This window comes from Numenius arquata, chromosome 4, assembly GCF_964106895.1.
Source record: "Numenius arquata chromosome 4, bNumArq3.hap1.1, whole genome shotgun sequence".
In the NCBI taxonomy this organism is placed as follows: Eukaryota; Metazoa; Chordata; class Aves; order Charadriiformes; family Scolopacidae; genus Numenius; species Numenius arquata.
Window position 1 is genome coordinate 5,969,136 of NC_133579.1, and position 26,235 is coordinate 5,995,370.

Genomic DNA, 26,235 nt, shown 5'->3' on the forward strand with positions numbered 1-26,235 from the left:
CCAGGCCGGGCCGTGGCGGGCGGCGGCGACTACAACTCCCGACTGCCCCCGCGGCGCCGCGCCTGCGCCCTCAGGGGGGAAGTGCGAGAGGCCGTTGCGTTGAGGGCAACGGCTGAGGCAGCGGAGAGGCTGTAAGCGGCGGCGCCGGCGGCTTCCGCGTTGGCCGGGGCGGGGAGGGAGGGGGAGCAGGCGGAGGTGGGGGCGAGGAGCGGCCCCGGCGGCGGCGGCAGGAGGGCGCCGGGTGGATGGGCGGTTGGGGGCCGGCGGCGGCATCTGTCAGGCGGCGGCGGCGGCGGCGTTCGGCCGGGGCGCAGGGGATGAGCCTGTGAGGGCGGAGGAGCGCGGGGTGGGGGTGAAGCCCGGGCCGAGCGGAGCGATGTCTCAGCCGCAGCAGCAGCAACAGCCGCCGCCGCCGCCGCCGCCACCGTCGCCTCAGCAGCAGCCGCAGCCGCCGCCACCGGCCGCCGCCAAGAAGCGGGACCGGCGCATCTTCTCCGGCACCTGCCCCGACCCCAAATGCCAGGCACGGCTCTTCTTCCCGGCCCACGGGCCGCAGAGCAGCGGCAGCATCGAGTGCACGGACTGCGGGCAGCGCCACGAGCAGCGGCAGCTGCTGGCCGTGGAGGAGGTGACCGACCCCGACCTGGTGCTGCACAACCTGCTGCGGAACGCGCTGCTGGGCGTCAGCGGGGCCGGGCCCCCCCGCAGGAACACCGAGCTCGTCAAAGTCATGGGCCTCTCCAACTACCACTGCAAGCTCCTGGCCCCCATCCTGGCCCGCTACGGTATGGATAAGCAGACTGGCAAAGCCAAGCTCCTCACGGAGATGAACCAGGGAGACATCTTTGACTGCTCCCTCTTGGGTGACCGTGCCTTCCTCATCGAGCCGGAGCACGTCGAAACCATCGGTTACGGAAAGGACCGCTCTGGCAGCCTCATCTACCTGCACGACACCTTGGAAGACATCAAGAAGGCCAACAACAGTCAGGAGTGCCTCATTCCCGTCCATGTGGATGGAGATGGCCACTGCCTTGTCCATGCAGTCTCGCGGGCGCTTGTTGGCAGGGAACTGTTCTGGCATGCTCTGCGAGAGAATCTAAAGAAGCATTTTGAGGAGAATCTGAGTCACTACAAGGCCCTTTTCCACGACTTTATTGATGCAGCAGAGTGGGAGGACATTATCAATGAATGTGACCCTTTGTTTGTTCCTCCAGAAGGTGTGCCAATGGGCCTTAGGAATATTCACATCTTCGGTCTGGCCAACGTGCTTCACCGGCCTATCATCCTGTTAGACTCATTAAGTGGAATGCGAAGCTCTGGAGACTATTCAGCGACGTTCCTCCCCGGTCTGGTACCCCTAGAAAAATGCATGGGAAAAGATGGCATGTTGAACAAGCCAATCTGCATTGCGTGGAGTAGCTCAGGACGTAACCATTATATTCCTCTAGTTGGAATAAAAGGTGCTGCTTTACCTAAACTGCCTAGGAAGCTACTTCCTAAAGCCTGGGGAGTTCCTCAAGACCTCATCAAAAAGTACATCAAGTTAGAGGAGGATGGTGGTTGTGTTATTGGAGGAGACAGAAGTTTGCAAGACAAGTACTTGATGAGGCTCGTTGCTGCCATGGAGGAGGTTTTCATGAGTAAACATGGTATCCATCCCAGTCTTGTAGCTGATGTACATCAGTATTTCTACAGAAGGACTGGTGTAATAGGAGTCCAGCCTGAAGAAGTCACTGCAGCTGCCAAAAAAGCAGTGATGGACAACCGCCTTCACAGGTGCCTCATCTGCGGGGCCCTTTCTGAGCATCACGTTCCTCCAGAGTGGCTGGCTCCTGGGGGGAAACTCTATAACCTGGCAAAAAGTACCCATGGCCAGCTAAGGCCTGACAAAAATTACAGTTTCCCCCTGAACAGTTTGGTGTGTTCTTACAACCCGGCGAAGGATGTGCTGGTACCAGACTATAACCTGAGTAGTTTGACTGCTTGTAACTGGTGTCACAGTAACTTAGTGCGTCGTGTCAGAGAAGATGGGTCTGTTTCATATTTGGATGGAGACAGAACTAATACCAGGTCCACAGGTGGGAAATGTGGCTGTGGATTCAAGCACTACTGGGAAGGTAAAGAATATGATAATCTCCCTGAAGCTTTTCCTATCACTCTAGAGTGGGGTGGAAGAGTGGTGAGAGAGACAGTCTACTGGTTCCAGTATGAAAGCGACACATCTCTGAACAGCAATGTGTATGACGTCGCCATGAAACTGGTTACCAAGCACTTCCCTGGTGAATTTGGTAGCGAGATTCTCGTTCAGAAAGTTGTCAACACAATATTGCACCAAACTGCCAAAAAGAACCCCGATGATTATACCCCTGTAAATATCGATGGTGCTCACGCCCAAAGAGCTGAGGATGTACAGCAAGGACAAGAGTTGGAGTCGCAACTTCCAACCAAAATTATTTTGACTGGACAGAAGACGAAAACTTTGCACAAGGAGGAGTTGAATATGAGCAAAGCCGAAAGAACTATTCAGCAGAACATCACAGACCAGGCTTCCGTAATGCAAAAGAGGAAAAGTGAAAAATTGAAACAAGAGCATAAAGGGCAACCTAGGACTGCTTCTCCTGGGGCTGTTCGTGAGGGGCCATCATCTGCACCTGCTACACCGACAAAAACCCCGTATTCTCCAACATCTACAAAAGAAAAGAAAATCCGGATAACCACAAATGACGGGAGGCAGTCGATGCTTACCTTGAAGTGCACTACCACCTTCTTAGAACTACAGGAGAGCATAGCGAGAGAATTTAATATTCCTCCATATTTGCAATGTATTCGCTATGGCTTTCCTCCTAAAGAGCTTCTGCCTCCCAAAGAAGGGATGGAAAACGAGCCTGTTCCTTTGCAGCACGGTGACAGGATTGCTATAGAAATCCTGAAAGGTAAGGAGGAAGGCAGGCAGTCTGCCTCAGCACACTCTGCCCGGGCCGGGAAGCACGAAGATGTTGCTGTGACGAGTAAAATCTCATCGAAGGAGCTGCAGGAGCAAGTGGATAAGGAGATGTATTCTCTGTGTCTTCTAGCAACGTTAATGGGTAAGGCTGACTTCAAGTTATACTTTTAAATTGCATTTTTAAGTAGAAGATAACATTTTACAAACTGTAGTTACATACATGTTTTTTCTGTAACCATGGAGAAAGTTAGTTCCTTTATTCCTCTATTAGAAGAACATTTAACATGCTGTCATAGTACGTTGAGTGTTGTGACTTTTAAAAATGTATACACGAAATACTTGTTTTTTCTTTGTGATAAGATCCTCTTTTAAAAATTGCAGTTTAGAAGTTGTTGCATTTCCTCGTCTGTCTGTCTCTGTTTTTCCTGTCTCTCCTTAGGCACACATCTGATGTGTATGTGTGTGAGCTACATGCTCTCTTTTTTCCTACGCCTCCCTCGGGTTTTGGGGAAATAAATGCAGAGCAGAGGTGAGAAGGGGACGCTGAGTGTCTGCTCGTTGAAAGCTTGAGGACCAAATTGTCACCTTTGTAGTAGGATAGGGTCCTGGCATTTCTCCCTACAGGGGGTTGTGTTGGTTTAAGCAAATCAACACAACGTTGTATCCCTTAGCTAATCTGCTAATTTTAAGCAAAGATCTGGTCATTCTAAAGAGCTGTGAAAAGTATTATTTCAGAATGTCAGCAGAGGAGGAACTAGAGGAGGAATGTCAGAAGAGGAGGAACAGAAGCTAAAAACAGACTTGAATCCCAAAGGTGGACATAGGGTTGCAAAGCTATTCTTATAAATCATCGGTCATATAAATCTGACTAACTCTTAATAATCCGAGGCGAAAGGCCTTTTATCAGGTGCCTGTGGTTTTTATTTTCATATTTGGACTTGGGAGACTTGGACCTTTGTTTGTGTGCTTTCCTCATTGGGTTTCACAGTTCTTGCTGCTTGCTGGCAGGAAGTAGAATAGTAATTATCCTACATTTAGCTCTATGAACCAGTTGAATAGTAATGTTTATAGGGTTTGGGTTTTTTTTTTTGTGGGAGCCTTCTCTTTTGCTGGAGGGATTTGGTGTGGCTAAAGCATGTGATGGTTTAGAAACGAAACCATTACATAATCACAGAGTGGTGTGTCAGAAGTTCATCAAGCAGAACTTTGATTCTTTTCCAAGCCTAATTGTTTACTCCCGTGTCTCTCGCAAGATAGGGTGCTGAATCACTACCCATCCCGCCACGCTGACATTTACACCACAGTTCCAAAGTGCAGGAAAAGGTTAGCTTTAAAAGCTGTCTTAATTTTGAAATGAAGCTTAAAAGAGTTCTTTCCTGTTTTCAGGAGATATTCCTGAAAATGTAGTTATTGGCTTACTTTTAAAGCACCTCAGAGTTTTTTTTGTATCTCAGTGACTTCAGCATTAAGGTGTCTCTTTTTTTTTTTTTTTTTTTTTTAAACAAGTATTTATCTATAAACTGTGAGCTGATCTTGTATCCAAGAGTCAATTTTTGTCTTGGACTCTTATTGCTGTTAGACTCTGCTTTCAAAGCACAGGTGAGAATAGAATTTATCTCACCCTTCTCGGACTGCATCCATTTTGTATTACTAATAGAAGTAAAAGCGTCAGCAAATGATAAACCAGCCAGTTAGAACAGCTTTTGCAGCTACTGAATAAGATGCTATTTTTATATAATCACTTTACTCATCAGGACTTCATTTTCCTTTAAAGATACTTGTGGAAACAAATCTAGACAGTTGACTACTTACAATTGTGAATTTTTTTTTTTTTTTTTCAATGGGGAAACAAACTCTTAAAAAGCTTTTGAAGTCCTTGCACTTTCTTCAGAGTGTTGGGGTGGCAGTTCCTGAAGGTGGTGTGTTCAGCCTTTCCGGGACAAGAGGCCTCAAGTGTTTCTCAGTTATGTTTCTGTAGGGCTGAAAACTAATGCTGCAAAGTTCTGAGAGTCAGTTTTTCCTACATGGCCTTGCTGTAACTTTGTTCTGCTAAAAGCAGTCACCTAATGTGGTCAGGTTAGAATGTGTGGAGAGGAATTGCTATTGGAATAGCTCCTTGGGCCAGACATGCTTTGCCTTCCCCCCCCCCCATCCCCCAATGCCCATAGTGTGTCTTCAAACATCTATAATTATTCATTCAGCATGTTTAAAAGCTTTTCTTTCATACAGGGTCTCCTGTAGGCTGATTTGATGCTTCTTTCATATTTCAGTTACTGGAATTATTCTTCTCTGGTCTCAGCTAGTTAACTTATTAAAAATTTAGACCATGTTCTTTAATTTTTATGTATATAACTTAAAAATAAGCCTTGGGAAATAAGATGCTGTAATTTCTGGACTACTTAGCTTTACAAAAAATCATGCATAATATGTTTTCTGTCCTATTTTTGTTTAGCTCAAGATAGAGATTTCTATAAGGAAATTACTAAAGGAATTTTAATTTTACATTAACGTAGTTAAAACATTGTATTTTAAAACTGATTTTATATACACCCATGCAGAAGCACTCTGGATACGCGCCAGGCAAGTATGAATCTGGTTTGATGGGTTTGCTTTGCATTGATGAATTTGTCAGTGCACAAGAAATCAAAATAGCCAGGTTTAAATTAAACGTATAAATTGATACCAGGATTTGCTTGGATTTAAACAGCTTGTTTTTAAGCCAGCTGGAGTTCCCTGTAACCTGTGTTTGTTAACTGAGCTTTTGATTTGCTTTGTGTCCTCTCTGCTGTCTGAATCATAGAATCATAGAATGGTTTGGGTTGGAAGGGACCTTAAAGATCATCTAGTTCCAACCCCCCTGCCATGGGCAGGGACACCTCCCACCAGACCAGGTTGCTCAAAGCCCCATCCAGCCTGGTCTTGAACCCCTCCAGGGATGGGGCAGCCACAGCTTTTCTGGGCAACCTGTTCCAGTGTCTCACCACCCACTGATGGTCTTGGGCTTCCACTAGCATAGGTTATTCTGAACCTGCTGTTTTTCAGCAGTGTATGAGACATGCTTGTGGGCAGGATGCTCTTCGTTTGTTGTCATACCTTGGTGTTGTGGGGCTGAGGGAGCATGTGCTGGAGTGGGAATCATCGGGGAACATCATCATGTAGCATCTTGAGGGTGTCTTTAGTCTAGCTAAATGATCACCCAAATTAACTTGTGACCTAGAGACATCTTACTCCCATGGTAAACAAACCCCAAACAAACAGTAAAACCCAACTAGCAACAAAAATGTGCAAACCCCAAAGGTGGTTCAGTTGAATCACACACACTACTTCCTCTGATCTGGGAAAGTCCAGTTGTAATTGGGGTTTTTTTTGCTGTTCCAATCTGAGATCTCTTTATCAAAACAGCACAGTTAGTTTGTATTTCTTTCAGTGGCTGATGCTTTTGTTTGGTGAGCCCTGCTCTCCATACTTTTCTGCATGTAGTCCTTGTTAGTGTTGCATAAAAGGCTATCTAAACAAGGATGCTTCTCTGCTGCAAGGCTTGAAAAATCATGCCCGGAGCGAGTAGGAAATCTTTCCTTGGAGAAGGTGTAAAATCGGGCTTCTTCGCAAAGCCCGGTGGTTTTCTTGTGGAAGGGAAGGGAGCCTGTCAAGAATGATTGCTAGATAAAGCAGTAAAGGAGTCCTTAGGATGGACTGTGTGTGTCTGCGGGCTGTGGCCTCCCCAGGCTTCGTTAGACTGACGACTGTATTCTGTTACTTATCAGTGCAGTGGTTATTTTGATTCCTGTGGGCAGCATTTAAACCACTAGGAAGACTTCAGCTGGCTGTGTCTTGGAGGAAAATGAAGAGCCACGGCGGTGATGCTCTGGAGCCATTGTGTACAGGGACGCGTATTTCAAAATCTAAATGAGAATAGGGTAGCAATGAACAACCTTTCTCTCATTTTCAGCAGTTCGAGAGAGTGTTAGCAGCAGCAATTGTCCTCCTGCCATGCAGTGGTTTAGAGAAGAGAGGAAAGTGGTGGCAATAGTGGGGAGGAAAAGAGAATGCTCCTTTTAGATTATTTTATTTTTTTAAATTTTTTTTTAGTGCATCAGTGAGAGCTGGAACGGAGCTTCAAATTTATTAGCAAGTCAGTAGAGACAAATTATCAGGATAAAGTCAAACAAGACCTCCTCCTTCAGGAGATCATGGAAAATAAGAAAGACGACTAGTTGGTTTTACTTGGATGTTCTTGCTAGGAAGTGAAGGCCAAATCTACGAGCTTGATGTGCAAACGAACGCCGTGAACCAGAGCATATATGGTTAAAGGGAATGCATTTAAAATGAATCAGACTATGTAGGTCTTGTGTCTTTAAAATGTCTTTAAAGGCAAAACGCGATGAAGATGCACACACTGCAACTATCTCTGCTCCAAGCAGTAAGCACATCCAGTTAACTTCAGTTGATGATTTACATTCTCCAATTTTACTAGAAAATTGAGAGATGTGGTTATTGAGATTTTGATGCCTAAAGAAGGGTATAATTTCTATTTAAAGTATCTCGGTATGTTCTCTGAATGTTTGTTATAAAATGGGAAAAGCAGTTTTTTTTTCTGAATATTCTGATTCTGAACAACTACAACAGTTGTTGTGTTCCTGCATCAGGAGAATGTAATTTATCGGTACTTTTTGTTTGGGCTACTTTGACAGCTACATCACACCTCGCTTCTCCGAAGCTGGTGAGTGATTAGCAAAATGAGAGGGGAAGAGGTAAAAATGCAACTGATTATCAGTGGCCTAACACCACCTGCTGATTCTCTCATTGTAACCCAGTTTTTCTGTTCTTTATATTCCTTTCCTTGCATAGTTTAGGTTATTTTTCCCTCTCGGCGGCATTTAAAGTTGTCACATTTCAATGCCATTTTTGGCATCTTTGAAAAATGCCAGTTGCCCAGGACGGCTGGGGCCTCACAGCTGGTATTTTGTTTGTAACTCTCCAGAAAAGCAAGGTACAGGCACAGCTTCTACGCAGCTGCCTGCGTGGAGGTTTGGGTCTCAGCTACAGCATAAAGTCTGCTCTATGGCAGCTGTCAAAACGAGATCTGATTTTATTTTTTTTTTAGAAGGTGTAAGGATATAGAATTGAGGTTTTAACGTGCAAGGGTATATGGTTGAATTCTGGAAGCGTGTTAGTCATTCCTAGATTTTAACTAGTTGAAAGGATGGGTAGGAGGGGAAGGGAGACTTGTGTCTAGGGCCTGGCAAAGAACCAAGGAGCTGCTGCTTGGATCAAATCAAATTTGGGAACCTTTGTACTAGAACATGTAGGATATTTGACTGCAGAGGGTGGTATGTTTTCCTGAAAGTTTCTCAATGTGTTGGGCTCCTGTTCTGTAAATTTACATTAAAAATTCAAATTCTTAATTGCGTGGAAGAGAGTGGGGATTTAGCTTTTAATTCAAGGAGCTACATTTTCAGCCATTGTCTGTAATGTTAAAATATGATTGTTTAATGATTCTGTTTGATATTTACAGGAGAAGATGTTTGGTCTTACGCAAAGGGGCTTCCTCAGTTGTTTCAGCAGGGTGGAGTATTCTACAGCATAATGAAGAAAACCACAGGTATTTTTTGTGTGTTTTTTTTTTTTTTTATCCCTTCCTTCCTCTGTTTTCAAGTCTTTAAAATTGTAAATTGGTATGTAGAGCCACTTGTAAGCACAAATATATTTTTATTTGATTACCGTGATACATTCTCATTTTCATAATATTGTAAAACTCTTCATGCTCCCTCAGAGAGCCTGACTAGGGAATCAGACTAGTTCATTCAACTTAATTATCTCCTTTTCTGAAACTTTCTCTACAACCATATGTCTCCATTTAAACTTCCTGAATTGTACTAACAACTTCAATAAGTGAACTGATATTTTAATTTTTTTTTTTTTCCCCGGAAAGATCAAACAAAGAGATCATGGGACCTGTTCCTGTTATACTTTAAAAGACTTTCTAGATAAGCAGTTCATTTTTCTAGCGTGCTTCTTAGTAGATATTTTATACAGGGGTAGTGCATGTTTTAAATTTAAATGTTTGGTTAAATTGGGCTTTTGTTTACCTAAGATTGTATAAAAGCAAAGCTTATCCATCCCCTTCTTGTGTTGGTAAATGTTGCATCTTGGAGTACACGCAGAATAACCAAGCAAGTAGTTGCAGTATATTTGATTTTAAGATGGCTTTACAGATACTACCTGCAAAGAATAACATCTGTTTCTTTAGAGAAGAAAGTACTATGCAGTTATTTTCTCCCATTTAAAAATTATTCTCTTATTGAAATTTTTGCATTCATATTTTAGCTCTTGTGGTTTAATCTATAATAACGATTCCTTTGCTGCTTTCTTACTCTTTGATTTTTTTTTTTTTTTTTTTTTCCTTAGGCAGTTTTATTAACCTTAACTTAATCTTGATTATTTCTGGAAACGGGTACTTTACCATGTAATTTCTGTTCTGTTTGCAGTAATTAAAATGCGTGCTATACTCAATGCCCACTACCTCTCGCCTGGGTCAAACAATTAGCATCCAAGTGTCTTATAGCAGATATGTTTCCTTTTAGTTTTCTTTCTTTTGCTGTGCTTGTACAATACAGATTGGTGTATTCTTGCAAGTGAATTGCTATTGAGCAAGTGAATTAGCTCAAATGGTGCCTGGTGGAAGGGACGTTTTGGACCAATTAATGACTAGCCAGAGTTGAGAGCCTGAAATGAATCCAAGGGATTTTAACCCAGGTGGTCATTAACTCACAGAAAATGCCTGACTTAAAAGTCATTTTAGCCAACTACAATATAAGAACTAAGGCTGTGGGAGATTGTATTCTGTATTTGAACGTTGCTGCATCTGTGTGTGCAGTTATTCCACTACCTCGGTAGGTAGAATTACTATTTCAGCATGAACATATTTGTATAGCTCTAATATTTTATGAACTACTAAATTTACACATTAAGCAATTAGTGTGCAACAATCTATTTTTTTCCACTCAAAGAAGCTCCTTAGCCATTTGTAATGTTTTAGTTAATGTAATAATGCAACTATTATTCTGGACATATGGAACAAAGCTTCCTATCAAGTGTAGGTACTGTTAGTCAATTGAAATTTGGTTTAGTAGATCTTGTTTAAGATCTTATTTTGAGATTTCAGGATTGCAATTTCAGAGACAGTTTTGATCTATCACAGAAGCTATTACAGCTCTCTCTTTGGCAAATGAAGGCTGAGCTGGTAAATTGTGTAGTTAAAATCTGTTCTTCAGGCTAAGTTAGATGGAGAGATGTTTGGGGTTAAACTGTGTGAGTTCTGTTCTGGCTGTTTGGTTATTGGTTCCCATGGATATGTAAAGAAAGGAGCCAAGTGACTGAAGTTCTCAAAATAAAATCTCATCTGTAGATTCTCTGCAACTGTAAAAGTGTGTGAATCAGAAGCTGTGGAGAAGAAGTGAGATTGGTCAGTTTGTTCATCAGTATAAAAACAGCTTTATAACGTTTCAAATTATGAGTGACCTTTTTCGTTGATGCCCAGACTACTTGTTTTGACAAGTTATTTGATAACACAAAAATAGGATTTGCTTGTCGTGTTTCTTCCCTTCAGCATTATTTCTGGTGGTTTTCTTCAAGAATCGTAAGAGAATATGGGGGAAAATCCCATTAATGTCCCTATTCCTGGCACTTCTTAAAAAGTTTTTTTTTGTGTTTTTTTTTTTTTTTTTAAATTGTAGCTCTCCTTCCTTAGCTGATAGAACTGAAGAGAGTTGTTGCAGCGCAGTTTTCATCTGGAGATAGCTTTTTACTCACAGAAAGCCATCTTTTACCACCACCTGTATGGGATAGAGATGAAAGAGTTATTTCGTATTTTACGATGATAAACTGGAAAACTGGATGTTGCCCATTTTTGACACAGGGCAGCTTCAGAACTTAAAGTTGTCTACTGAACTCTCAATTTTAGCAGATCAGTCAAATTGTAAGTGGGACAATGAAACAGCAGATCAAAAATATTATGCCACATATTTTGTTTGGTAAAGGTTAATGGTTATGATCTCCAGGACTACCAAACAAAGTAAGCTCAAAACACTTTTGTTTATTGAGTAACACTTCCTCTTGGAGGAGAAATAGCAAATTTGAAATTCCTCAGGCTCAGCAGCAGTTGTAGTACACCCTGAAATGCTACTGCAGCTCTAACTAGTACGGAAGTGGTCTTAAATAGTACTTCTCCAGATGGGCAGTGATTTGAAATGTGCTCTGTGGCAGTTTTCTGGGGTTTTGTTTGGGGTTTTTTTTGGGTGGTTTTGGGGCAGATGGTGGTAGTGATGGGGTTTGGCTTACTTCGTGTTACTGCAAGCAGAGACTATTTCTTTAACTTCTGTTAGAACTGTGAGTCCCAGCAAGATAATTCTGTCTAGTGATACTACAGTCCTGTCTCTTCATTAACAATCCCATTATAACCCTAAGATGCTGCTGCCTTCTATGGTGATTCTATCATATGGCATACAAGCCTAAATTGTTTTTCTCCCACAACAGAATCATAGAATTGTCTAGGCTGGAAGGGACCTTCCAGATCATCTAGTCCAACCGTCAACTAACTCTGATAAAAACCATCACTAAACCATGTCACTAAGCACTATGTCAACCCGTCTTTTAAATACCTCCAGGGATGGTGCCTCAACCACTTCCCTGGGCAGCCTGTTCCAATGCTTAATAACGCTTTCCATGTAAAAATTGTTCCTAATATCCAATCTGAACCTCCCCTGGCGCAACTTGAGGCCATTTCCTCTTGTCCTGTTGCCTGTGACTTGGGAGACTGACCCCCCCTGGCTACACCCTCCTTTCAGGGGGTTGTAGAGAGCGAGAAGGTCTCCCCTCAGCCTCCTTTTCTCCAGGCTGAACATCCCCATCTCCCTCAGCCGCTCCTCATAAGACTTATTCAGTAGTAAGTTTCAGCATGTTTGTTTTTACACACTTGATGCAGTAAGTTTAAATACAATAATTACTGTGTATTCAGAGCATGCCTTAAAATATGTTAGCACTTTGAATAACGTCTTCTATCTTCCTAGGTTTGGCTGATGGCAAGCACTGTACTTTCCCACATCTGCCTGGTAAAAACTTTGTGTACAATGCGGCAGAAGACAGATTAGAGCTGTGTGTGGATGCCGCTGGGCACTTCCCCATTGGTCCCGACGTCGAAGAGCTGGTTAAAGAGGCCTTGAGTCAAGTGCGAGCAGAAGCTACTTCAAGAAGCAGAGAAGCGAGTCCGTCGCACGGAATGCTGAAGCTGGGTAGCGGTGGAGTAGTGAAAAAGAAATCTGAACAGCTGCATAACATAACTGCGTTTCAAGGAAAGGGCCATTCCCTAGGAACTGCATCCAGTAGCCAACAGCACGATCAAAGAGCCAGGGAAACGCCACTTTTAAGAAAGCATAGCACAGAAACGGACTTCAGTCCTTCTGCTAAAATTGAGCCTTCCGTATTCACAGCTGCCTCCAGTAACAGCGAGCTGATCCGAATTGCGCCGGGAGTCGTGACGATGAGAGACAGCAGGCAGCTCGACCCCACTTTGATTGAGGCACAGAGAAAAAAGTTACAGGAAATGGTCTCTTCCATTCAGGCTTCGATGGATAGACATTTGCGGGATCAGAATACAGAGCAGTCAGGGTCAGTTGATCCATCTCCGAGGAAAGTAGAGGCAGTGAGTTCAACTGCTAAAACTGGGAGCTTTCAGGCTGGTTTGCCCGAATCGTTCTCTGCGCCGGGTGGTACCGAACACTTGAATACAGAATCAACTGATGATAATGTGGTGAATTCTGTGGGAACAACATTCCCTGCGAGGTCTAAAGCACAAAAGGGAAATTCTGTTGAGGAGCTTGAGGAGATGGATAGTCAAGATGCAGGAATCACTAATACAACTGAGCCAATGGATCACTCTTGATAGGTTAAAATTTAATAAGGGTAGAAGAAATTACTGTTCAAATGTTTATTGGCTGGGCCACACAAAGTGATTAGTTATTAAATCTTGTATGTATGTCAAAGATTATATCATCTTATTCAGTGCATGATAAGCGTGTGATTGGCAATAGCTTTCAATATTACCATACTGCTGCCCAGGCTGGCTCTGTTACCTGTAAATTAGTTATTAGGAAATGCACTGAGATGAATATCTGCTGTAAATGTGGGTTCTTGAAAATTCTTTGTAATTTTTAATTCCTTAAAAGTCTTAAAATCTAAGCCCGTGCAAGGTTCTTACCGTGCTAGTTAAAGGTTATTGGAAAGGCTAGAAGAGGCAAAACTAGAAACATGACAAAGTTAATCCTGTCCCGGGTACTTAATTCCACTCAAAAACACACTATAAACATGAGTTATACATAGATTTCAAAAAGCAACTGAAACTAAACTTCTGCTAAATTTGATAATGCAGCATTATACAGTACTTTAATTCCACTCTGCTGGCACTTCCTCCGATTTAAAAACTTTTTCATTCATACAGCTGTATACGCTTGTCAGAAATCTTGGAATAAGTGTAACTTTAGTAAACTCTCTAATTTCTGCATATTGTCAGTTTAAGCAAGTTAGGAAAAAAAAAAAAGGCTACTTTAGTGTATGATGAAGATAAAGTGACTGTGGTGTGGTTATGCATGGCTGGCTGAGCCAACACAACCATTTTGGTGCTCTGTTAGTAAGTGATTAGCATGTTTTTATTTCCTCCCAAATACTGAGCCGGTCAGATGTTGTGCAACTTTTAATACAACTGCAGGAGAGAAGAAGTTGGCAATTGCAAGAAACAAGTGTTCAATGGCAAATCCGTTTCTTTTTAGAAGACTTTGATCACTAGCATTGGTTAGTAATGGCAAAAATTAAATAACGGCCGTCCTCTTCGGAGCAAATTAACAATTTATTGGAAGGAAATGACTCTCTAACATACATTATCCTAAAGCGTTCAGTGATAATTGAGCTTTTGGAAGCTCGCTTTTTACTCCGTGGAAACAAGGAGCACATTTGCCCACCTCTATTAGGCTCGCTTGAGTTTTGTGATGCAGGTTTTCCCTGCGTTCAGTGATAACAGAAGCTGGTATCCGCTTACGGAGCGCGTTGGTCAGCCCCGCAGTGCTCCTTCTTAAGAGGCAGCCGTTGTGCTCCCTCCCTAAGGATGGAATGTGTATCTGATACTGCACTTTTGCTTCCTATCTTCATATTTAAGTGCACTGCTGTTGCTTCCTCTCATGGTAAAATAACGTTGAATGGATGGAAGGTGTTAATGCAGCTTCAAAGGAATTAAGAGCATTTAAATATTGAAGTCTGTGTTTTGTGCACACGTGGGTTTTTACCAGTTTCGCAAATGTTGTTTGTATTGTATATGTTCAGAAAAGTCTCCTCACTTTTTACATTTCTAATCACTTAAGCAGTTCTAAGCGTTAGTATGGCAAAATGTCCCATGAGGGAGGATTTATTTTTGTACGCAAAAAATAACTGAAGCAAGTAACTTAAAGAATAGCCCCCGTTTTGTCAAAGTAAATTAAAATGCCTCTGTTGGTTAACTTTTTATGTAGAGGGAATAAGTATTTTATGATTTAGCACACTACTCACAGGTAAAAAAAAAAAAGAATCACCTTTTCACAGATAAAGGAAAAACGTTAAGATCTCAAATTGGTAACCTGTAAAGTTAGCAATGGGGAAGCTTGGAATGTATGAAGTCATTTGGCTCACCAGAACTGACCTTGCTGATGCACTGATTAACTGGCAGGGCTTATTCAGTGAGAAACAGGATGCACACGCAGCAGCTGGAAGCCTGCCACGACTTCTGAAAACACTCAGTCTCCCGTGAACCAGTCGAGCTGGGCTGAAGGCTGCTTCTGTACGGAAAAACGTGCTTTGTCACAGTGCGAGGTTCAGAAAAGGACGGCGGTGGCACCTTCCTGGGAAGGGGTTTAAGTCAGGAGAGGCTGAGGGGGAGGAATCTCCTGGATCTCTTGCATTTTAGATAAGGTAACTATCACTTAGGCATTTTTCACTTTTTTTCTTTAGAAAAATAAGTCTTCCTCGGCTGAAAAAAATACAGGCAGTGTATATGAGAGAATTCTAAGTTTGAAAGAAATCAAAATATTTGTTGCACATCATCCTTATTTCAAGGGAAGGTGCTTATTTCTTTCATGCCTTTCTGATAAGACTACAGACGTTTGTGTGCCTTTTACTGTGTAAAGAGGAAGGCTTGGTTTAATTTTGACACACTTCCCACTTCAGCAGTAGTTTGACGTTTTCCTTCTTATCTCAGTAGAAATAGATACAGATCATAGCTCCGTTTGACTCGCCCTTAGTGTCACCTCGGGTCCACTCAAGTCACGTAGATTAGAACTCTCCGGTTCCGAAAACAAAATGCTCTCAAAAAGGAATGATAAAATGGTGTCAAAATCACAAGATCCACTGATGTGAATTCCTCTGGTGTAAAGCAGGATTGCGCGTATTTCTTTGCAGTGTTCTTATTTCACGTAGCTTTCTCATGCGTTTAAATATCAGTGGGTTCTTTTTGAGAAAGATGGCTTTGGATACTCTCAAGTGAAGCTAAACTTCATCCACGTGCCGGTGAGATGTGTAACTGTACGGGAGAAGTGAAATAAAGAACACTGAAGTGTAAGCTTGAACAGATTTTTTCATTCAATTGCCTGTCTTAGGAGCACTCACGTGCTTGTTGGATTTCCTTGTTGGAGTTAGGAAAAGGGTGGCGGGCTACAAGGGCAAGAGGAGATGGGTCAAATAGGACTTATCAAATGATGTGAAGAGTGTCCCTTTCAAAAAAAAAAACCCAAATCCCACCCAGCTCCTTGCTCCTGAATTGCCTGTGGACAGAGGCTGTGGCTCTACGTTCTTTTTGAGTACCTGCCTTGAGGACTTTCTTTTCTAGGGGATAATCACCTACACGGTGTCTCACGACAAAGACTATTTAAATTACATGAAAAAATCCTAAAATTCACTATGGCTTAGCATGTATAACCAAAATCAAAGAGGATTACTGAAAATACAGGCCCAGTGGAAAAACAAAAAAAAAAAAAAAAAAAAAGGAGAGAGAGAAAAAAAAAAAAAAGAGAATGAACTTGATTGCTGATGAGCATATGGGAAACCTCAGGAGAACAGATCAGTTTTCCAGGCAAATGCAGGATTTTTACGGCTTCAGGCGGCTGGCTGCTCAGTAAGGCTGACTTTTTTTGATGGCGCTGTTTCTCTGCGAATTGTTTGGGTTTCGGTGAGGGGAAAATAAACAGCAGCTTTTCAAATGAAACCCTACAAATATATTTGGGATGTCTTCCCCTTTGTTGTCACAAAACATCAGTGTATGTTGTTGGTTTCGTGAATATTCCCCCTTATAGTTTTCTGGTCTTCTGATAGATAGAAAAGTGTGAGCTGGATGTTGCCTCCGAGAGAATGCTCTGGCACCGTCGCGGGGACACGGCGTCACAGCAGCCCTGTACAAGAGGCACAATTTTAAGACCAAAACTCTTCATTTACGGTCTTTCAAAAGAGCGGAATCTCTTGTGGCTGTCGCAGGGTTAGCAGAGTCGGTGCGCTCAACGTGCCAGGTAATAAAATACATAGTGTGCTTACACTTGGGGAAACGATATGCCGGATCCGAAATGTCTGAAAAATGAATGATTTAAAGAAGATGCCACTGTTACCGCTACGTTTGTTTGGCTCCCGTTTTCAAATAGCAGAATCTTCACGCTTTTGTAAAGTAATAATAATAGGAAGTTGATCCTTCTGTTAAAAAAAAAAAAAAAAAGCCACGACAGTAAATGGCTTCTTTGTTTTGCTTGTGGATATAAGTTTAGCTTCTTAAATGGAAGAAATTGCTTAAGATCTTTAGGATGCGGGATTCCCTCTGAGCCCTTACGCCTGCGGTTGAGCAATAAAAGGTTGAAACAAGAGTGGTATTTTCAGAATTATTTTCCGTTTAACGAGGATTATTGCCAAGAAATGAAAGAGTGCACTTTTAGGAGGGAATGCTATTTAAAATGTATAAATAAGAATTAAAATAGTGTACATATTTAGAAAACAAATCTTTTTAAACAGCAAGTGCTTTACATGTTGAATTAAAAATAAATTAGCATAGAAACTATACCATCTTCACAGTACTGGCTGTTGCCCAGCACAGTTTGGTTTGTTTTATTTGTGATTGCTGTACTAATTATATTTGATTTTTTTTATCTGTAATGTAACAATAGTGTATTATAACAGTATATAGTGTACTATACTACACTTCACTGTACAGTATTTGGAATTTTCTTTGATTGCTATATTAAAACTATAAGTTAAAACATCTGCTTTGGTTTGATAAGGTGCAACTTTTCTCTAGCCTCTCACACGTTAGCCTGTTTAATTAACACCAATTTGACTACAAAGTGCATGAGTTGTAATTATATGAACTTCTGCGTTCTACATATAAATTGCATTATACTTGCAAACTTTTTTGGAAGACAAACTCTTTATGGAAAACGTTGGGGTTTTTTTTTACCTTATACCTGTCCTGAATATTTCATTAAACACATAGGACTTTTGAATCTGAGATTTTTAAAACAGGGTTTTAGGTATTTCAGACCAAAATGTGAGATCTGAATCTTTTTTCACCCAGAAGAAGATATAGAAAAATGCTGACCAAATCATACATGACATTTAAGATCTCTTGCAATCTGTGGTTTGAACCATAGGTCAAAAATGTGTGTCAAAGCAAAATTTTAATGCATGCGTGTAATATGCAAGTATGAATAGTATAATTGGGAAGAACTAGGCTTTTGGAAATTTGGCAGTACTCAAAGATCTGCGTATCAGGGGCCTGTACCAGGAACAGTGTGGCCAGCAGGACTGGGGCAGTGATGGTCCCCCTGTACTGGGCACTGGTGAGGCCCCACCTCGAGTGCTGTGTCCAGTTTTGGGCCCCTCACCACAAAAAAGACATTGAGGTGCTGGAGCATGTCCAGGGAAGGGCAACGGAGCTGGTGAGGGGTCTGGAGAACAAGTCTTGTGAGGAGCGGCTGAGGGAGCTGGGGGTGTTCAGCCTGGAGAAAAGGAGGCTGAGGGGAGACCTTCTCGCTCTCCACAACTCCCTGAAAGGAGGGTGTAGCCAGGGGGGGTCGGTCTCTTCTCCCAAGTCACAGGTGATGGGACAAGAGGAAATGGCCTCAAGTTGCACCAGGGGAGGTTCAGATTGGATATTAGGAACAATTTTTACATGGAAAGGGTTATCAGCCCATTGGAACAGGCTGCCCAGGGAAGTGGTTGAGGCACCATCCCTGGAGGTATTTAAAAGACGGGTGGACACAGTGCTTAGAGACATGGTTTAGTGATGGCTTTTATCAGTGTTAGGTTGACGGTTGGACTCGATGATCTGGAAGGTCCCTTCCAACCCAGACAATTCTATGATTCTAAGATGAACATGTTGACAACTACTTAAATTATATCTGTGCTTTTTCCACCAGCTACACATGGCACTTTGTGTCAAAAATTGGCTGTGAGCGTAACTTTTGAGCCTAAAAAGAAGTCATACAGCCCATCCGCAAAACCCTGTGTTACTTCTTCCTATATTGAAAGGCTTTAATTCAAAGTGTGCTGGCATTAAAGCATTCTTTAAAATGATAGGTGTAAATATATGGAGTTAATTTTCATTGCTTGTCGTATCGTGAAGATTCGAAAATTATCCTTTTTTTTATTTATTATATTTCAAAGGCTTAAATGCTTAATGCTAAGCTAGAAATTTATTCATCTTTATTAATGCAGTGTTTATAATCTGAGACAAAAACCCCAGTACTGAATGTATGAAGCAACCCATTTGAGACTGCTTTCAAAGTGTTTTCATTTTTCTCCTGCTATTAATTATACAGCCTTAATATCTGTATAATTTATTTTTTTTTTTATTTTAAATTGGAGTTGTTGGGTTTGGTGGTCTTTTTGTTTGTTGTTTTGGTTTTTTTTTTTCCTTAGATATGTCCATAGCAAATCTGTTCCAACATCCCTGCAAAACCCCAGCTTCCCACCAGAACAAGACCACTCGGAACGTGATTTTCTCCCTGCGATGAGGGTGAGGGCGAGCCTCGGGTGTCCATCAGTGCGTGCAGGGAGTTGAGGGAGGTGCTTTTGCTATTACCGAGGGTCAATTCAAACACGTGCATTGACCGCAGAGGTTAATAGAAACCGTGTCACTTTGCTTGATGTGGAGTTTATTTCATTGGGTTGGGTTGGAAGGGACCTCAAAGATCGTTGAGTTCCACCCCCCTGCCATGGGCAGGGACACCTCCCACCAGAGCAGGTTGCTCAAAGCCCCATCCAGCCTGGCCTTGAACCCCTCCAGGGATGGGGCAGCCACAGCTTCTCTGGGCAACCTGTTCCAGTGTCTCACCACCCTCACAGCAAAGAATTTCTTCCTAAAATCTAATCTAAATCTAATATCTAATCTCTTTCAGTTTAAATTATGCTTCAGTGTAAACATGACCTCTGTCGCTGCAACTTGCAGACGCTTTGAGAGACTTCTTTCAAGAGTCTTCAGGAAAGACTGTTATTCTCTGTTCTGTTAATGAAAGGCATGGATTTGATGATTATGAGATAGCTGCACAGACTTGTATTTGGATTTTATCCACCTCTGTTTTTTTAAATCATGACTACCTAATTTTGTTTTCTGCTGGCAATAATACTTCTAGTAGCTTGTCTTGCTGGTAGCAAATCTAATTTCACTTCTAAAGTGATCCTGTAGATCTGGACTGGGTCTGTGCTGTTTGGAAACTTGTATTCAATAAGTAAAAAAATTAAAAGGAAGATGGCAGGTGGAAGGAAGTTACCAGAAATTAGAAGAAGGTTTAGAAGGTGCTATGGTTCTTATTAGGCAGTGTCCTGTGGCGCCTGGCTGCCTAAAATGCACAGTCATTTCTTATAAAACTTTAATTGGCACGGTTCAAGCAACTTCCTTCAGAATAAGAAATCTTGATTTTTATAGGCTGTTTTGTCTACCCGGTATCTAAGATTTTCTTTCAAATGAAGCTTCTTTCAGATTGTTACGTTGTCGTATGAATGTAGATACTTGCCAGACCCTGCCTCCTGACCCCGACCTCTCTCTTCTTTCCACACGCATTTCTGCAGACTCTGCAAATCCTCAAGAGGTCTCTTCTGGTGTTGGGCTAGCTGTCCCCTCGGCTTTTCATAGAATGGTTCGAGTTGGAAGGGACCTTAAAGATCATCGATTTCCAACCCCCCGGCCATGGGCAGGGACACCTCCCACTAGACCAGGTCTTTTCATCTGCCATTTGGACTTCCATCCTCAATTATTTTTACCACAGACATTTTTGTAAGCTTATTGTCCTCTGTTTATGCTGCTGCTCTTGGAGACAGTAAAAGGAAATAGACAAATGATCCAATTTCACACAAATTAGACTGATAGAAATGAAAACCTTGTTTGACTTCCTCCAAGATCCGTATCTGTGGGACAGAAAGGAACGAAGGGAGATTCCTAAGAGAGCAGAGGACTTGTGGGCATATTCAGGAGAGGGAAGAAGATACATAAGGTTTTATCAATCGTTCTAAAAATCACTTCGTAGTTCTGCAGGGCAACCGTGTTTCATGTTGCTCCACCTCCAGGGTGGTGAGCCTTAGAAGCTGCAGAGGCTCACTCTAAATCTGGGGATTTCCCTGAGATAGAATCATAGAATGGTTCATGTTGGAAGGGACCTTAAAGATCACCCAGTTCCAAACCCCTGCCATGGGCAGGGACACCTCCCACCAGACCAGGTTGCTCAAAGCCCCATCCAGCCTGGTCTTGAACACCTCCAGGGATGGGGCAGCCACAGCTTCTCTGGGCAACCTGTTCCAGTGTCTCACCACCCTCACAGGAAAGAATTTCTTCCTAGTATCTAATCTAAATCTCCCCTCTTTCAGTTTAAAACCGTTACCCCTTGTCCTGTGCCTCCAGTCCCTGATCAAGAGTCCCTCCCCATCTCTCCTGGAGCCCCTTTAGGGACTGGAAGGGGCTCTAATGTCTCCCCGGAGCCTTCTCTTCTCCAGGCTGAACAACCCCAGCTCTCTCAGCCTGTCCTCACAGGAGAATTACAAAGCATATTTCCAAAGCAGCATGGGAAAATGTGTGCTGCTGATACCTGATTAACAGGTGATTTCTAAAAGATCTAAACTTCTTCTTTGGTCTCCAAAGTTGTATGTATGTTTGTGAAAGGAGCAAATCCTTTTTTAAAACATTTCCATGGCTGACCAGGACTGGTAAAATTATTCCTGCCTGATTTCCAAACTAAACAACTGGTCTTTGAGTAATTAGTAAAGCTTGTTAATTGAGATAAATATTATAATCTAATCTTGCAGCGGTATCATTATTATTTATTGGGAGAGTTGATAGCAAGATCATAGGTAATGTCGGAGTGTGAATTTGGGAATGTTTTTTTCCCCCTTTGATTGATTCGAGGCCGTTCCACTTTTCACCCCTAAAAAACAGTTTGTTTGCCTGTATAGTGCTGCTGAAACCACAGGTGAAGTGGTTGCCAACCAGAAGTTTATCTCTTCAGAGGAGAGGAGTGCTATCAGTGTAGCTGCCACTGTACTTGTAGAAGCAAGCGAGGTGAGGCTTAGGACTTGGTTTCTAAGTGACAGTGTCCATCAGAGCCGTGCGCTGACACCGTTTCCTCACGCTCTGTGCAAGAGAGAGCAAGTGTGAGTTCAGCACGACCCCAGTTTCTTCTCAAGCCAGTGCCAGCTGAGGATTGCCAGATGCAGGGGTACAGAGCAGCTCGTGAGATCTGAAATATCATCTCATCCCTGAGAACTACAATTATTTTACAGTAACTAACTTTTTCTTCATGTACATGCCTGATCAGATCCTAGTGTAGGTCCCTGGCAAGGATATATCCCTGGAGCTGCTTTATTGATCTGCTGAACTTGAGAACTGTGGTTGTTTTTTTCAGTCCAAGGCTTGATCCAAAGGCCACGTCAGAATTCTTTGAGTAGTCGTACATCCTCCTTGAGAAGTTGATATAGGCTGCTTTGGGAATGTGCAAGAGGATGTTCTTTGTGCACAACTCTCACAGAGGTTACTGTACTAGTATAAATTCTGAGCCCATCTAGATATACTCAATTATTTTGATATTTTTGTGATATGGTAGCCTTTAAGCCTTACATTTCCACCCTCCCTACACTAGCATGAGTAATGGAGACCTGTCAATACAGTAAAGCAGAACTCATGAAATTACAAAGCACATACAATTCTTTGGTGTCACGGTTAACAGAACACAGGCTAATTGAGGTAGGCAGAGATATTAGCACTTTTTCTCCCCTCCGAGAAGCTGTATAAATAGACTGAGTCAAAGCGCACAGAGCTTGCCCACTCTTCTGAGTGAAGTGGTTGCCCTGTAAGACTGAGCACCTCAGGAAACTGTTGTAAGGAGCGTTTAAGGAGAATTCCAGCAAAAGCAGATCATTCTCAACAGCCATGAATAGAGTACTGCCCTTCAGAAACTTTGATACTATGAAGTTTAGAAAAAGAAGAACAAAAAAAAAGACTAACTATGGCTCTGAAGGCACACAGCAAGCTGAAATTGCTCTGAGCTGCACCTTCACTGAACTGTGACACGACTCAAGTACGGATGACAAGCTGGGATCTTCAGCACTGAGACATGGAGCAGATGCAGATAATAATTTGCTGTCCATATGGAGAATTATTTCAATTTAAAAGATTATCTGGTGAATATCCTCGTGTTCTTCATTGGGAATTCCTCCAAACGTGGGGAGGAAGCTCAGCCCCCACAGGGCTGATGCGAGCAGGATCACCTTGGGTGCTGAATGAGTGGTAAGGGGACATGGCATCTAGACCAAGTCAAGTACCTGGGCTGAAGATTTGTTTTAATTGACACATTTGCTGTTTCTGCCACTGTAGAGCTCTGAAGATGGTAGCCACTAGAGGAACTGGTGATAGGGCGTTGAAGACTACTAAAAGGAAAGAATCCGGTAAAAAACCTCGTAAGCTCATCTACAGTGAGCTTGGTCTGTATTTTAAAAATCATCATGTGTTTCTTTGATTCATAGACCTTAATTCTATGAGATCGGCAGCAATTGCTTTTGAGTTGGGAAACTGTCTGCTGAGGAAATAAGCCACTTCTTTTCCAAAATTCAAATAATTAATTCCCAAGTTTACCTTGTAGGGATTTTGCTAGATTCACAGGTTGAAGCTCTCATGGCAGGAAGTCAGTTGCATGCCTTGTTGATTGTCTGTGCTGGGCAACATCTTCCCAAAGACTAGGGGTTCCTCCGTTGTAAGGTTTCTGAACAACCTACAGGGAGATCATTTAGGGTAGACTGATTATTCCTAACTTCATGTCAGGGGTGTTAAGCCCTGCGCCTTCGGGGGGAATATCCTTGTATTGCACAGTTGTCCAGATAAATGTCGAACTGGCTGCCTGAATTCACAAAGAGATTCTGATGAGCACAGCAGCAAAGAATTCCAAACTTCTGCACATGACTTCAGAGTTTTTCCGTGATTTCAGCCCTGTGACAGTATGAAACGGGATCATGACTGGTGTGTTGGTTTTTTTTTTATTCATTCACGACTTTGCCAGGGAATAGATGGAACTCTCGCAGAATTGGAGCAGTAATAAATGAGCCCGGTAGTACACATATGGACATAACATATGTCCTAATAGTGGCACCTTCACACCACTGCAGCTGGGTGAACATTTTTGAAGCATCAGCGGTGGGGAGAAAGGGACTTGTTTCCCAGCAGGGACAGAGACACCCATCTGCTGTCGGTTAGGGCCATAATGAACGCCTAATAGAATTTTTCTCCCTGCAGATCAGCAGGAAGCTTAGCAACGAGGAATAAATAATGGGGCAAATTACAGGATCACCACTGTCTCTTCCAGGGTACTTCACCTATCAAATCGCCTGGGATTGAGTGTGAGTGAAGGTCCTGTCTTTGGAATGGGATGCCCACTGCTGTTAGCACTTGGGGAACACCACCAAAACCAGGCATCCAAATTCCAGCAAGGTGGTTCTAGGGACGTTTGTATTTGGTTTGTCAGGAGACCAAACTAAGCAGTCCAAAGGCAACAGGGAAGTGGCAAGGTGCCACTGGAAGTATGCTCACTGCCACTCAAGGTCCATGGGCTTGGAGTGATGGTGACATTTGCCTCATCCTGCCACCCTGAACTTGCAGCAGTGTCTTTGCACCTCGTCATGTTCTTTGGGTCTAGGGTGGAATCGAGCTCTCCTTTATCACAAGGGCACCTTGGGAAGGGCAAGCAAAGCCAGAAAGCACTTCTTGGATAATGGGACTCAGATATTGCAGGCTGGTGAGTGTCCCACCAGAAGTCTACTGAGGCTGAGTCTGATGGCTTGTGGGCCATGACAGCCCTGATAGGATGGGATGGGATGGGACAGTCCCTGAAAATGACGTTTGGGGGATCTGGCTACAGAGACAGACTGCCAGTTGGTGCCTTCTTTCTTAGGGGTGCTATAAAAGTACAGTTAGGAAAAATAACGTCTTGTAGGGTTTCTGAGGAGAGAAACAGCTAGACCTCTGGCTTTGGTTTTGTGAAGCTACTAGAAGCTGAGAAGAGGTGGAGAGGAGGATGCATCTCCATCCTTTTTTTTGGCATTTAAGAGTACAAGAAATGCAGAACATTAGACCTTGTCACACAGGACAGTAATATATACAGGATTTAAACAACAGAAAAAAATATGAGGTGCATATGTGCTTACTGTTGTGCTCCAAGAAGAATGTTTACTGGATGTCATAACAAACTGCATCTTTACATAATTATTTTTTTTAACAACAGGACCAGCAGTATTTACTAATTTAGTAGTTTGACTCAGCTAATGCTTTCAGGATCTATTTCCTACAAATTAAGAACACATGTATTACTATGGTAATACACAAGTAGGTACTTACTGAAACAGCAACATTTTTATTCCAGGCTCCTTTCGCTTTGAATTAAATATAAATGAACGCTAAAAGATGACATTTTACACCATATGAGGCTGATGACACAAATCCTGTCTCAGGGTGGTTTTTATTCCACATGCTTTTTGATTACAGCTTTTGTAGTTCAAAGGCTCCTGTCAGAGCTTTGATGTGGGGAAACCTGCTGTGTCATCATCTCTGGATACTAAAAAGTGAATCACAGCCAACGCAGGTTGGTGCCGAACACCTGTTAGTAAGCAGCAGGCAAAAACTACTTGTAAATAAACAAATAAAACCCCCAATGAATTTGGTTTAGTTTTTCTTTCTGTGAAAGATGCAACGATACGAGTTCGCCCTTGTAATAGTAGGTTTGTAATGCAGGTAAATTGGGTATTTGTGGTTTGTTTTTTTTTTCCCACAAAAGCTGTGGGCTGTGCCAGGGCCTGAGGTTCCCATGCACCTGCCCAGGGGAGCTGCCAACCAAGCGTTCCCCTCACAGGTTGGGGTATGTATGGATATAAAGATATATATAGAGAGAATCATAGAATGGTTTGGGTTGGGAGGGACCTTAAAGATCATCCAGTTCCAACCCCCCTGCCCTGGGCAGGGACACCTCCCACCAGACCAGGTTGCTCAAAGCCCCATCCAGCCTGGCCTTGAACCCCTCCAGGGATGGGGCAGCCACAGCTTCTCTGGGCAACCTGTTCCAATGTCTCACCACCCTCACAGCAAAGAATTTCTTTCTGGTATCTAATCTAAATCTCCCCTCTTTCAGTTTAAAACCGTTCCCCCTCATCCTGTGGCTCTCCTTCCCGATCAAGAGTCCCTCCCCATCTCTCCTGTAGCCCCTTTAGGGACTGGAAGGACGTGTGTGTGTGTGTGTATGTACATATAAATTCCATGTGTACAAAGCTTCATTAATACAATTAACTTCCAGCTTCAGGTGTAGGGGAATACCTAGAAGACACACGGGTTATGCTTGAGTGTAGCTTGTACTTCAGAGCGGTGATAGCTTCAGGAGGTTATTTTTCTATGGTGATGGTTACAATTTTCTGTAAGTAAACCATTTTTAAAATGTACTTGGACTAAGAAACCAGACGCTCGTTTCTTAATGGTCATTTGTTTTGACCATTAGAGTAAAAATCACATTAAAATTAATACAGGGCAGAGCGGATGGTTGGGCCCTGTGATAGCTGTGGGTGAACGGATGCCCTTAAGCACCCACCCCTGCAGCGCCTTTCTCTGGACTGCAGGAACAGGCCCCTGCCCTTATTATTTAACGCCAACCCACATCTTTACGGCGGGTGCTCGCACCCTTTTCTCTTGAGGCCTCCTCAGAGCTCATGTGTTGGTGAGC

At 42.7% G+C, this 26,235-nt stretch overlaps 1 protein-coding gene across 1 annotated transcript; it reads left to right on the top strand.

Annotated features, from left to right (window-relative positions):
• The first annotated feature begins 376 nt into the window (after nucleotides 1–376).
• On the top strand, nucleotides 377–16,698 carry VCPIP1 (valosin containing protein interacting protein 1). The gene is made up of 3 exons (XM_074146614.1): nucleotides 377–3,086; nucleotides 8,460–8,546; nucleotides 12,013–16,698. The coding sequence occupies exons 1-3, from the start codon at nucleotides 377–379 to the stop codon at nucleotides 12,882–12,884; spliced, it is 3,669 nt and encodes a 1,222-aa protein (XP_074002715.1). The 3' UTR covers nucleotides 12,885–16,698.
• Nucleotides 16,699–26,235: the final 9,537 nt, after the last annotated feature.

Bases quoted from the DNA above. Each gene is read 5' to 3' on its own strand.
- VCPIP1 (XM_074146614.1), top strand. From the start codon at position 377: ATGTCTCAGCCGCAGCAGCAGCAACAGCCGCCGCCGCCGCCGCCGCCA. The intron at 3,087-8,459 runs GTAAGGCTGACT...TGATATTTACAG, and splicing joins TCTTCTAGCAACGTTAATGG to GAGAAGATGTTTGGTCTTAC. The intron at 8,547-12,012 runs GTATTTTTTGTG...CTATCTTCCTAG, and splicing joins CATAATGAAGAAAACCACAG to GTTTGGCTGATGGCAAGCAC.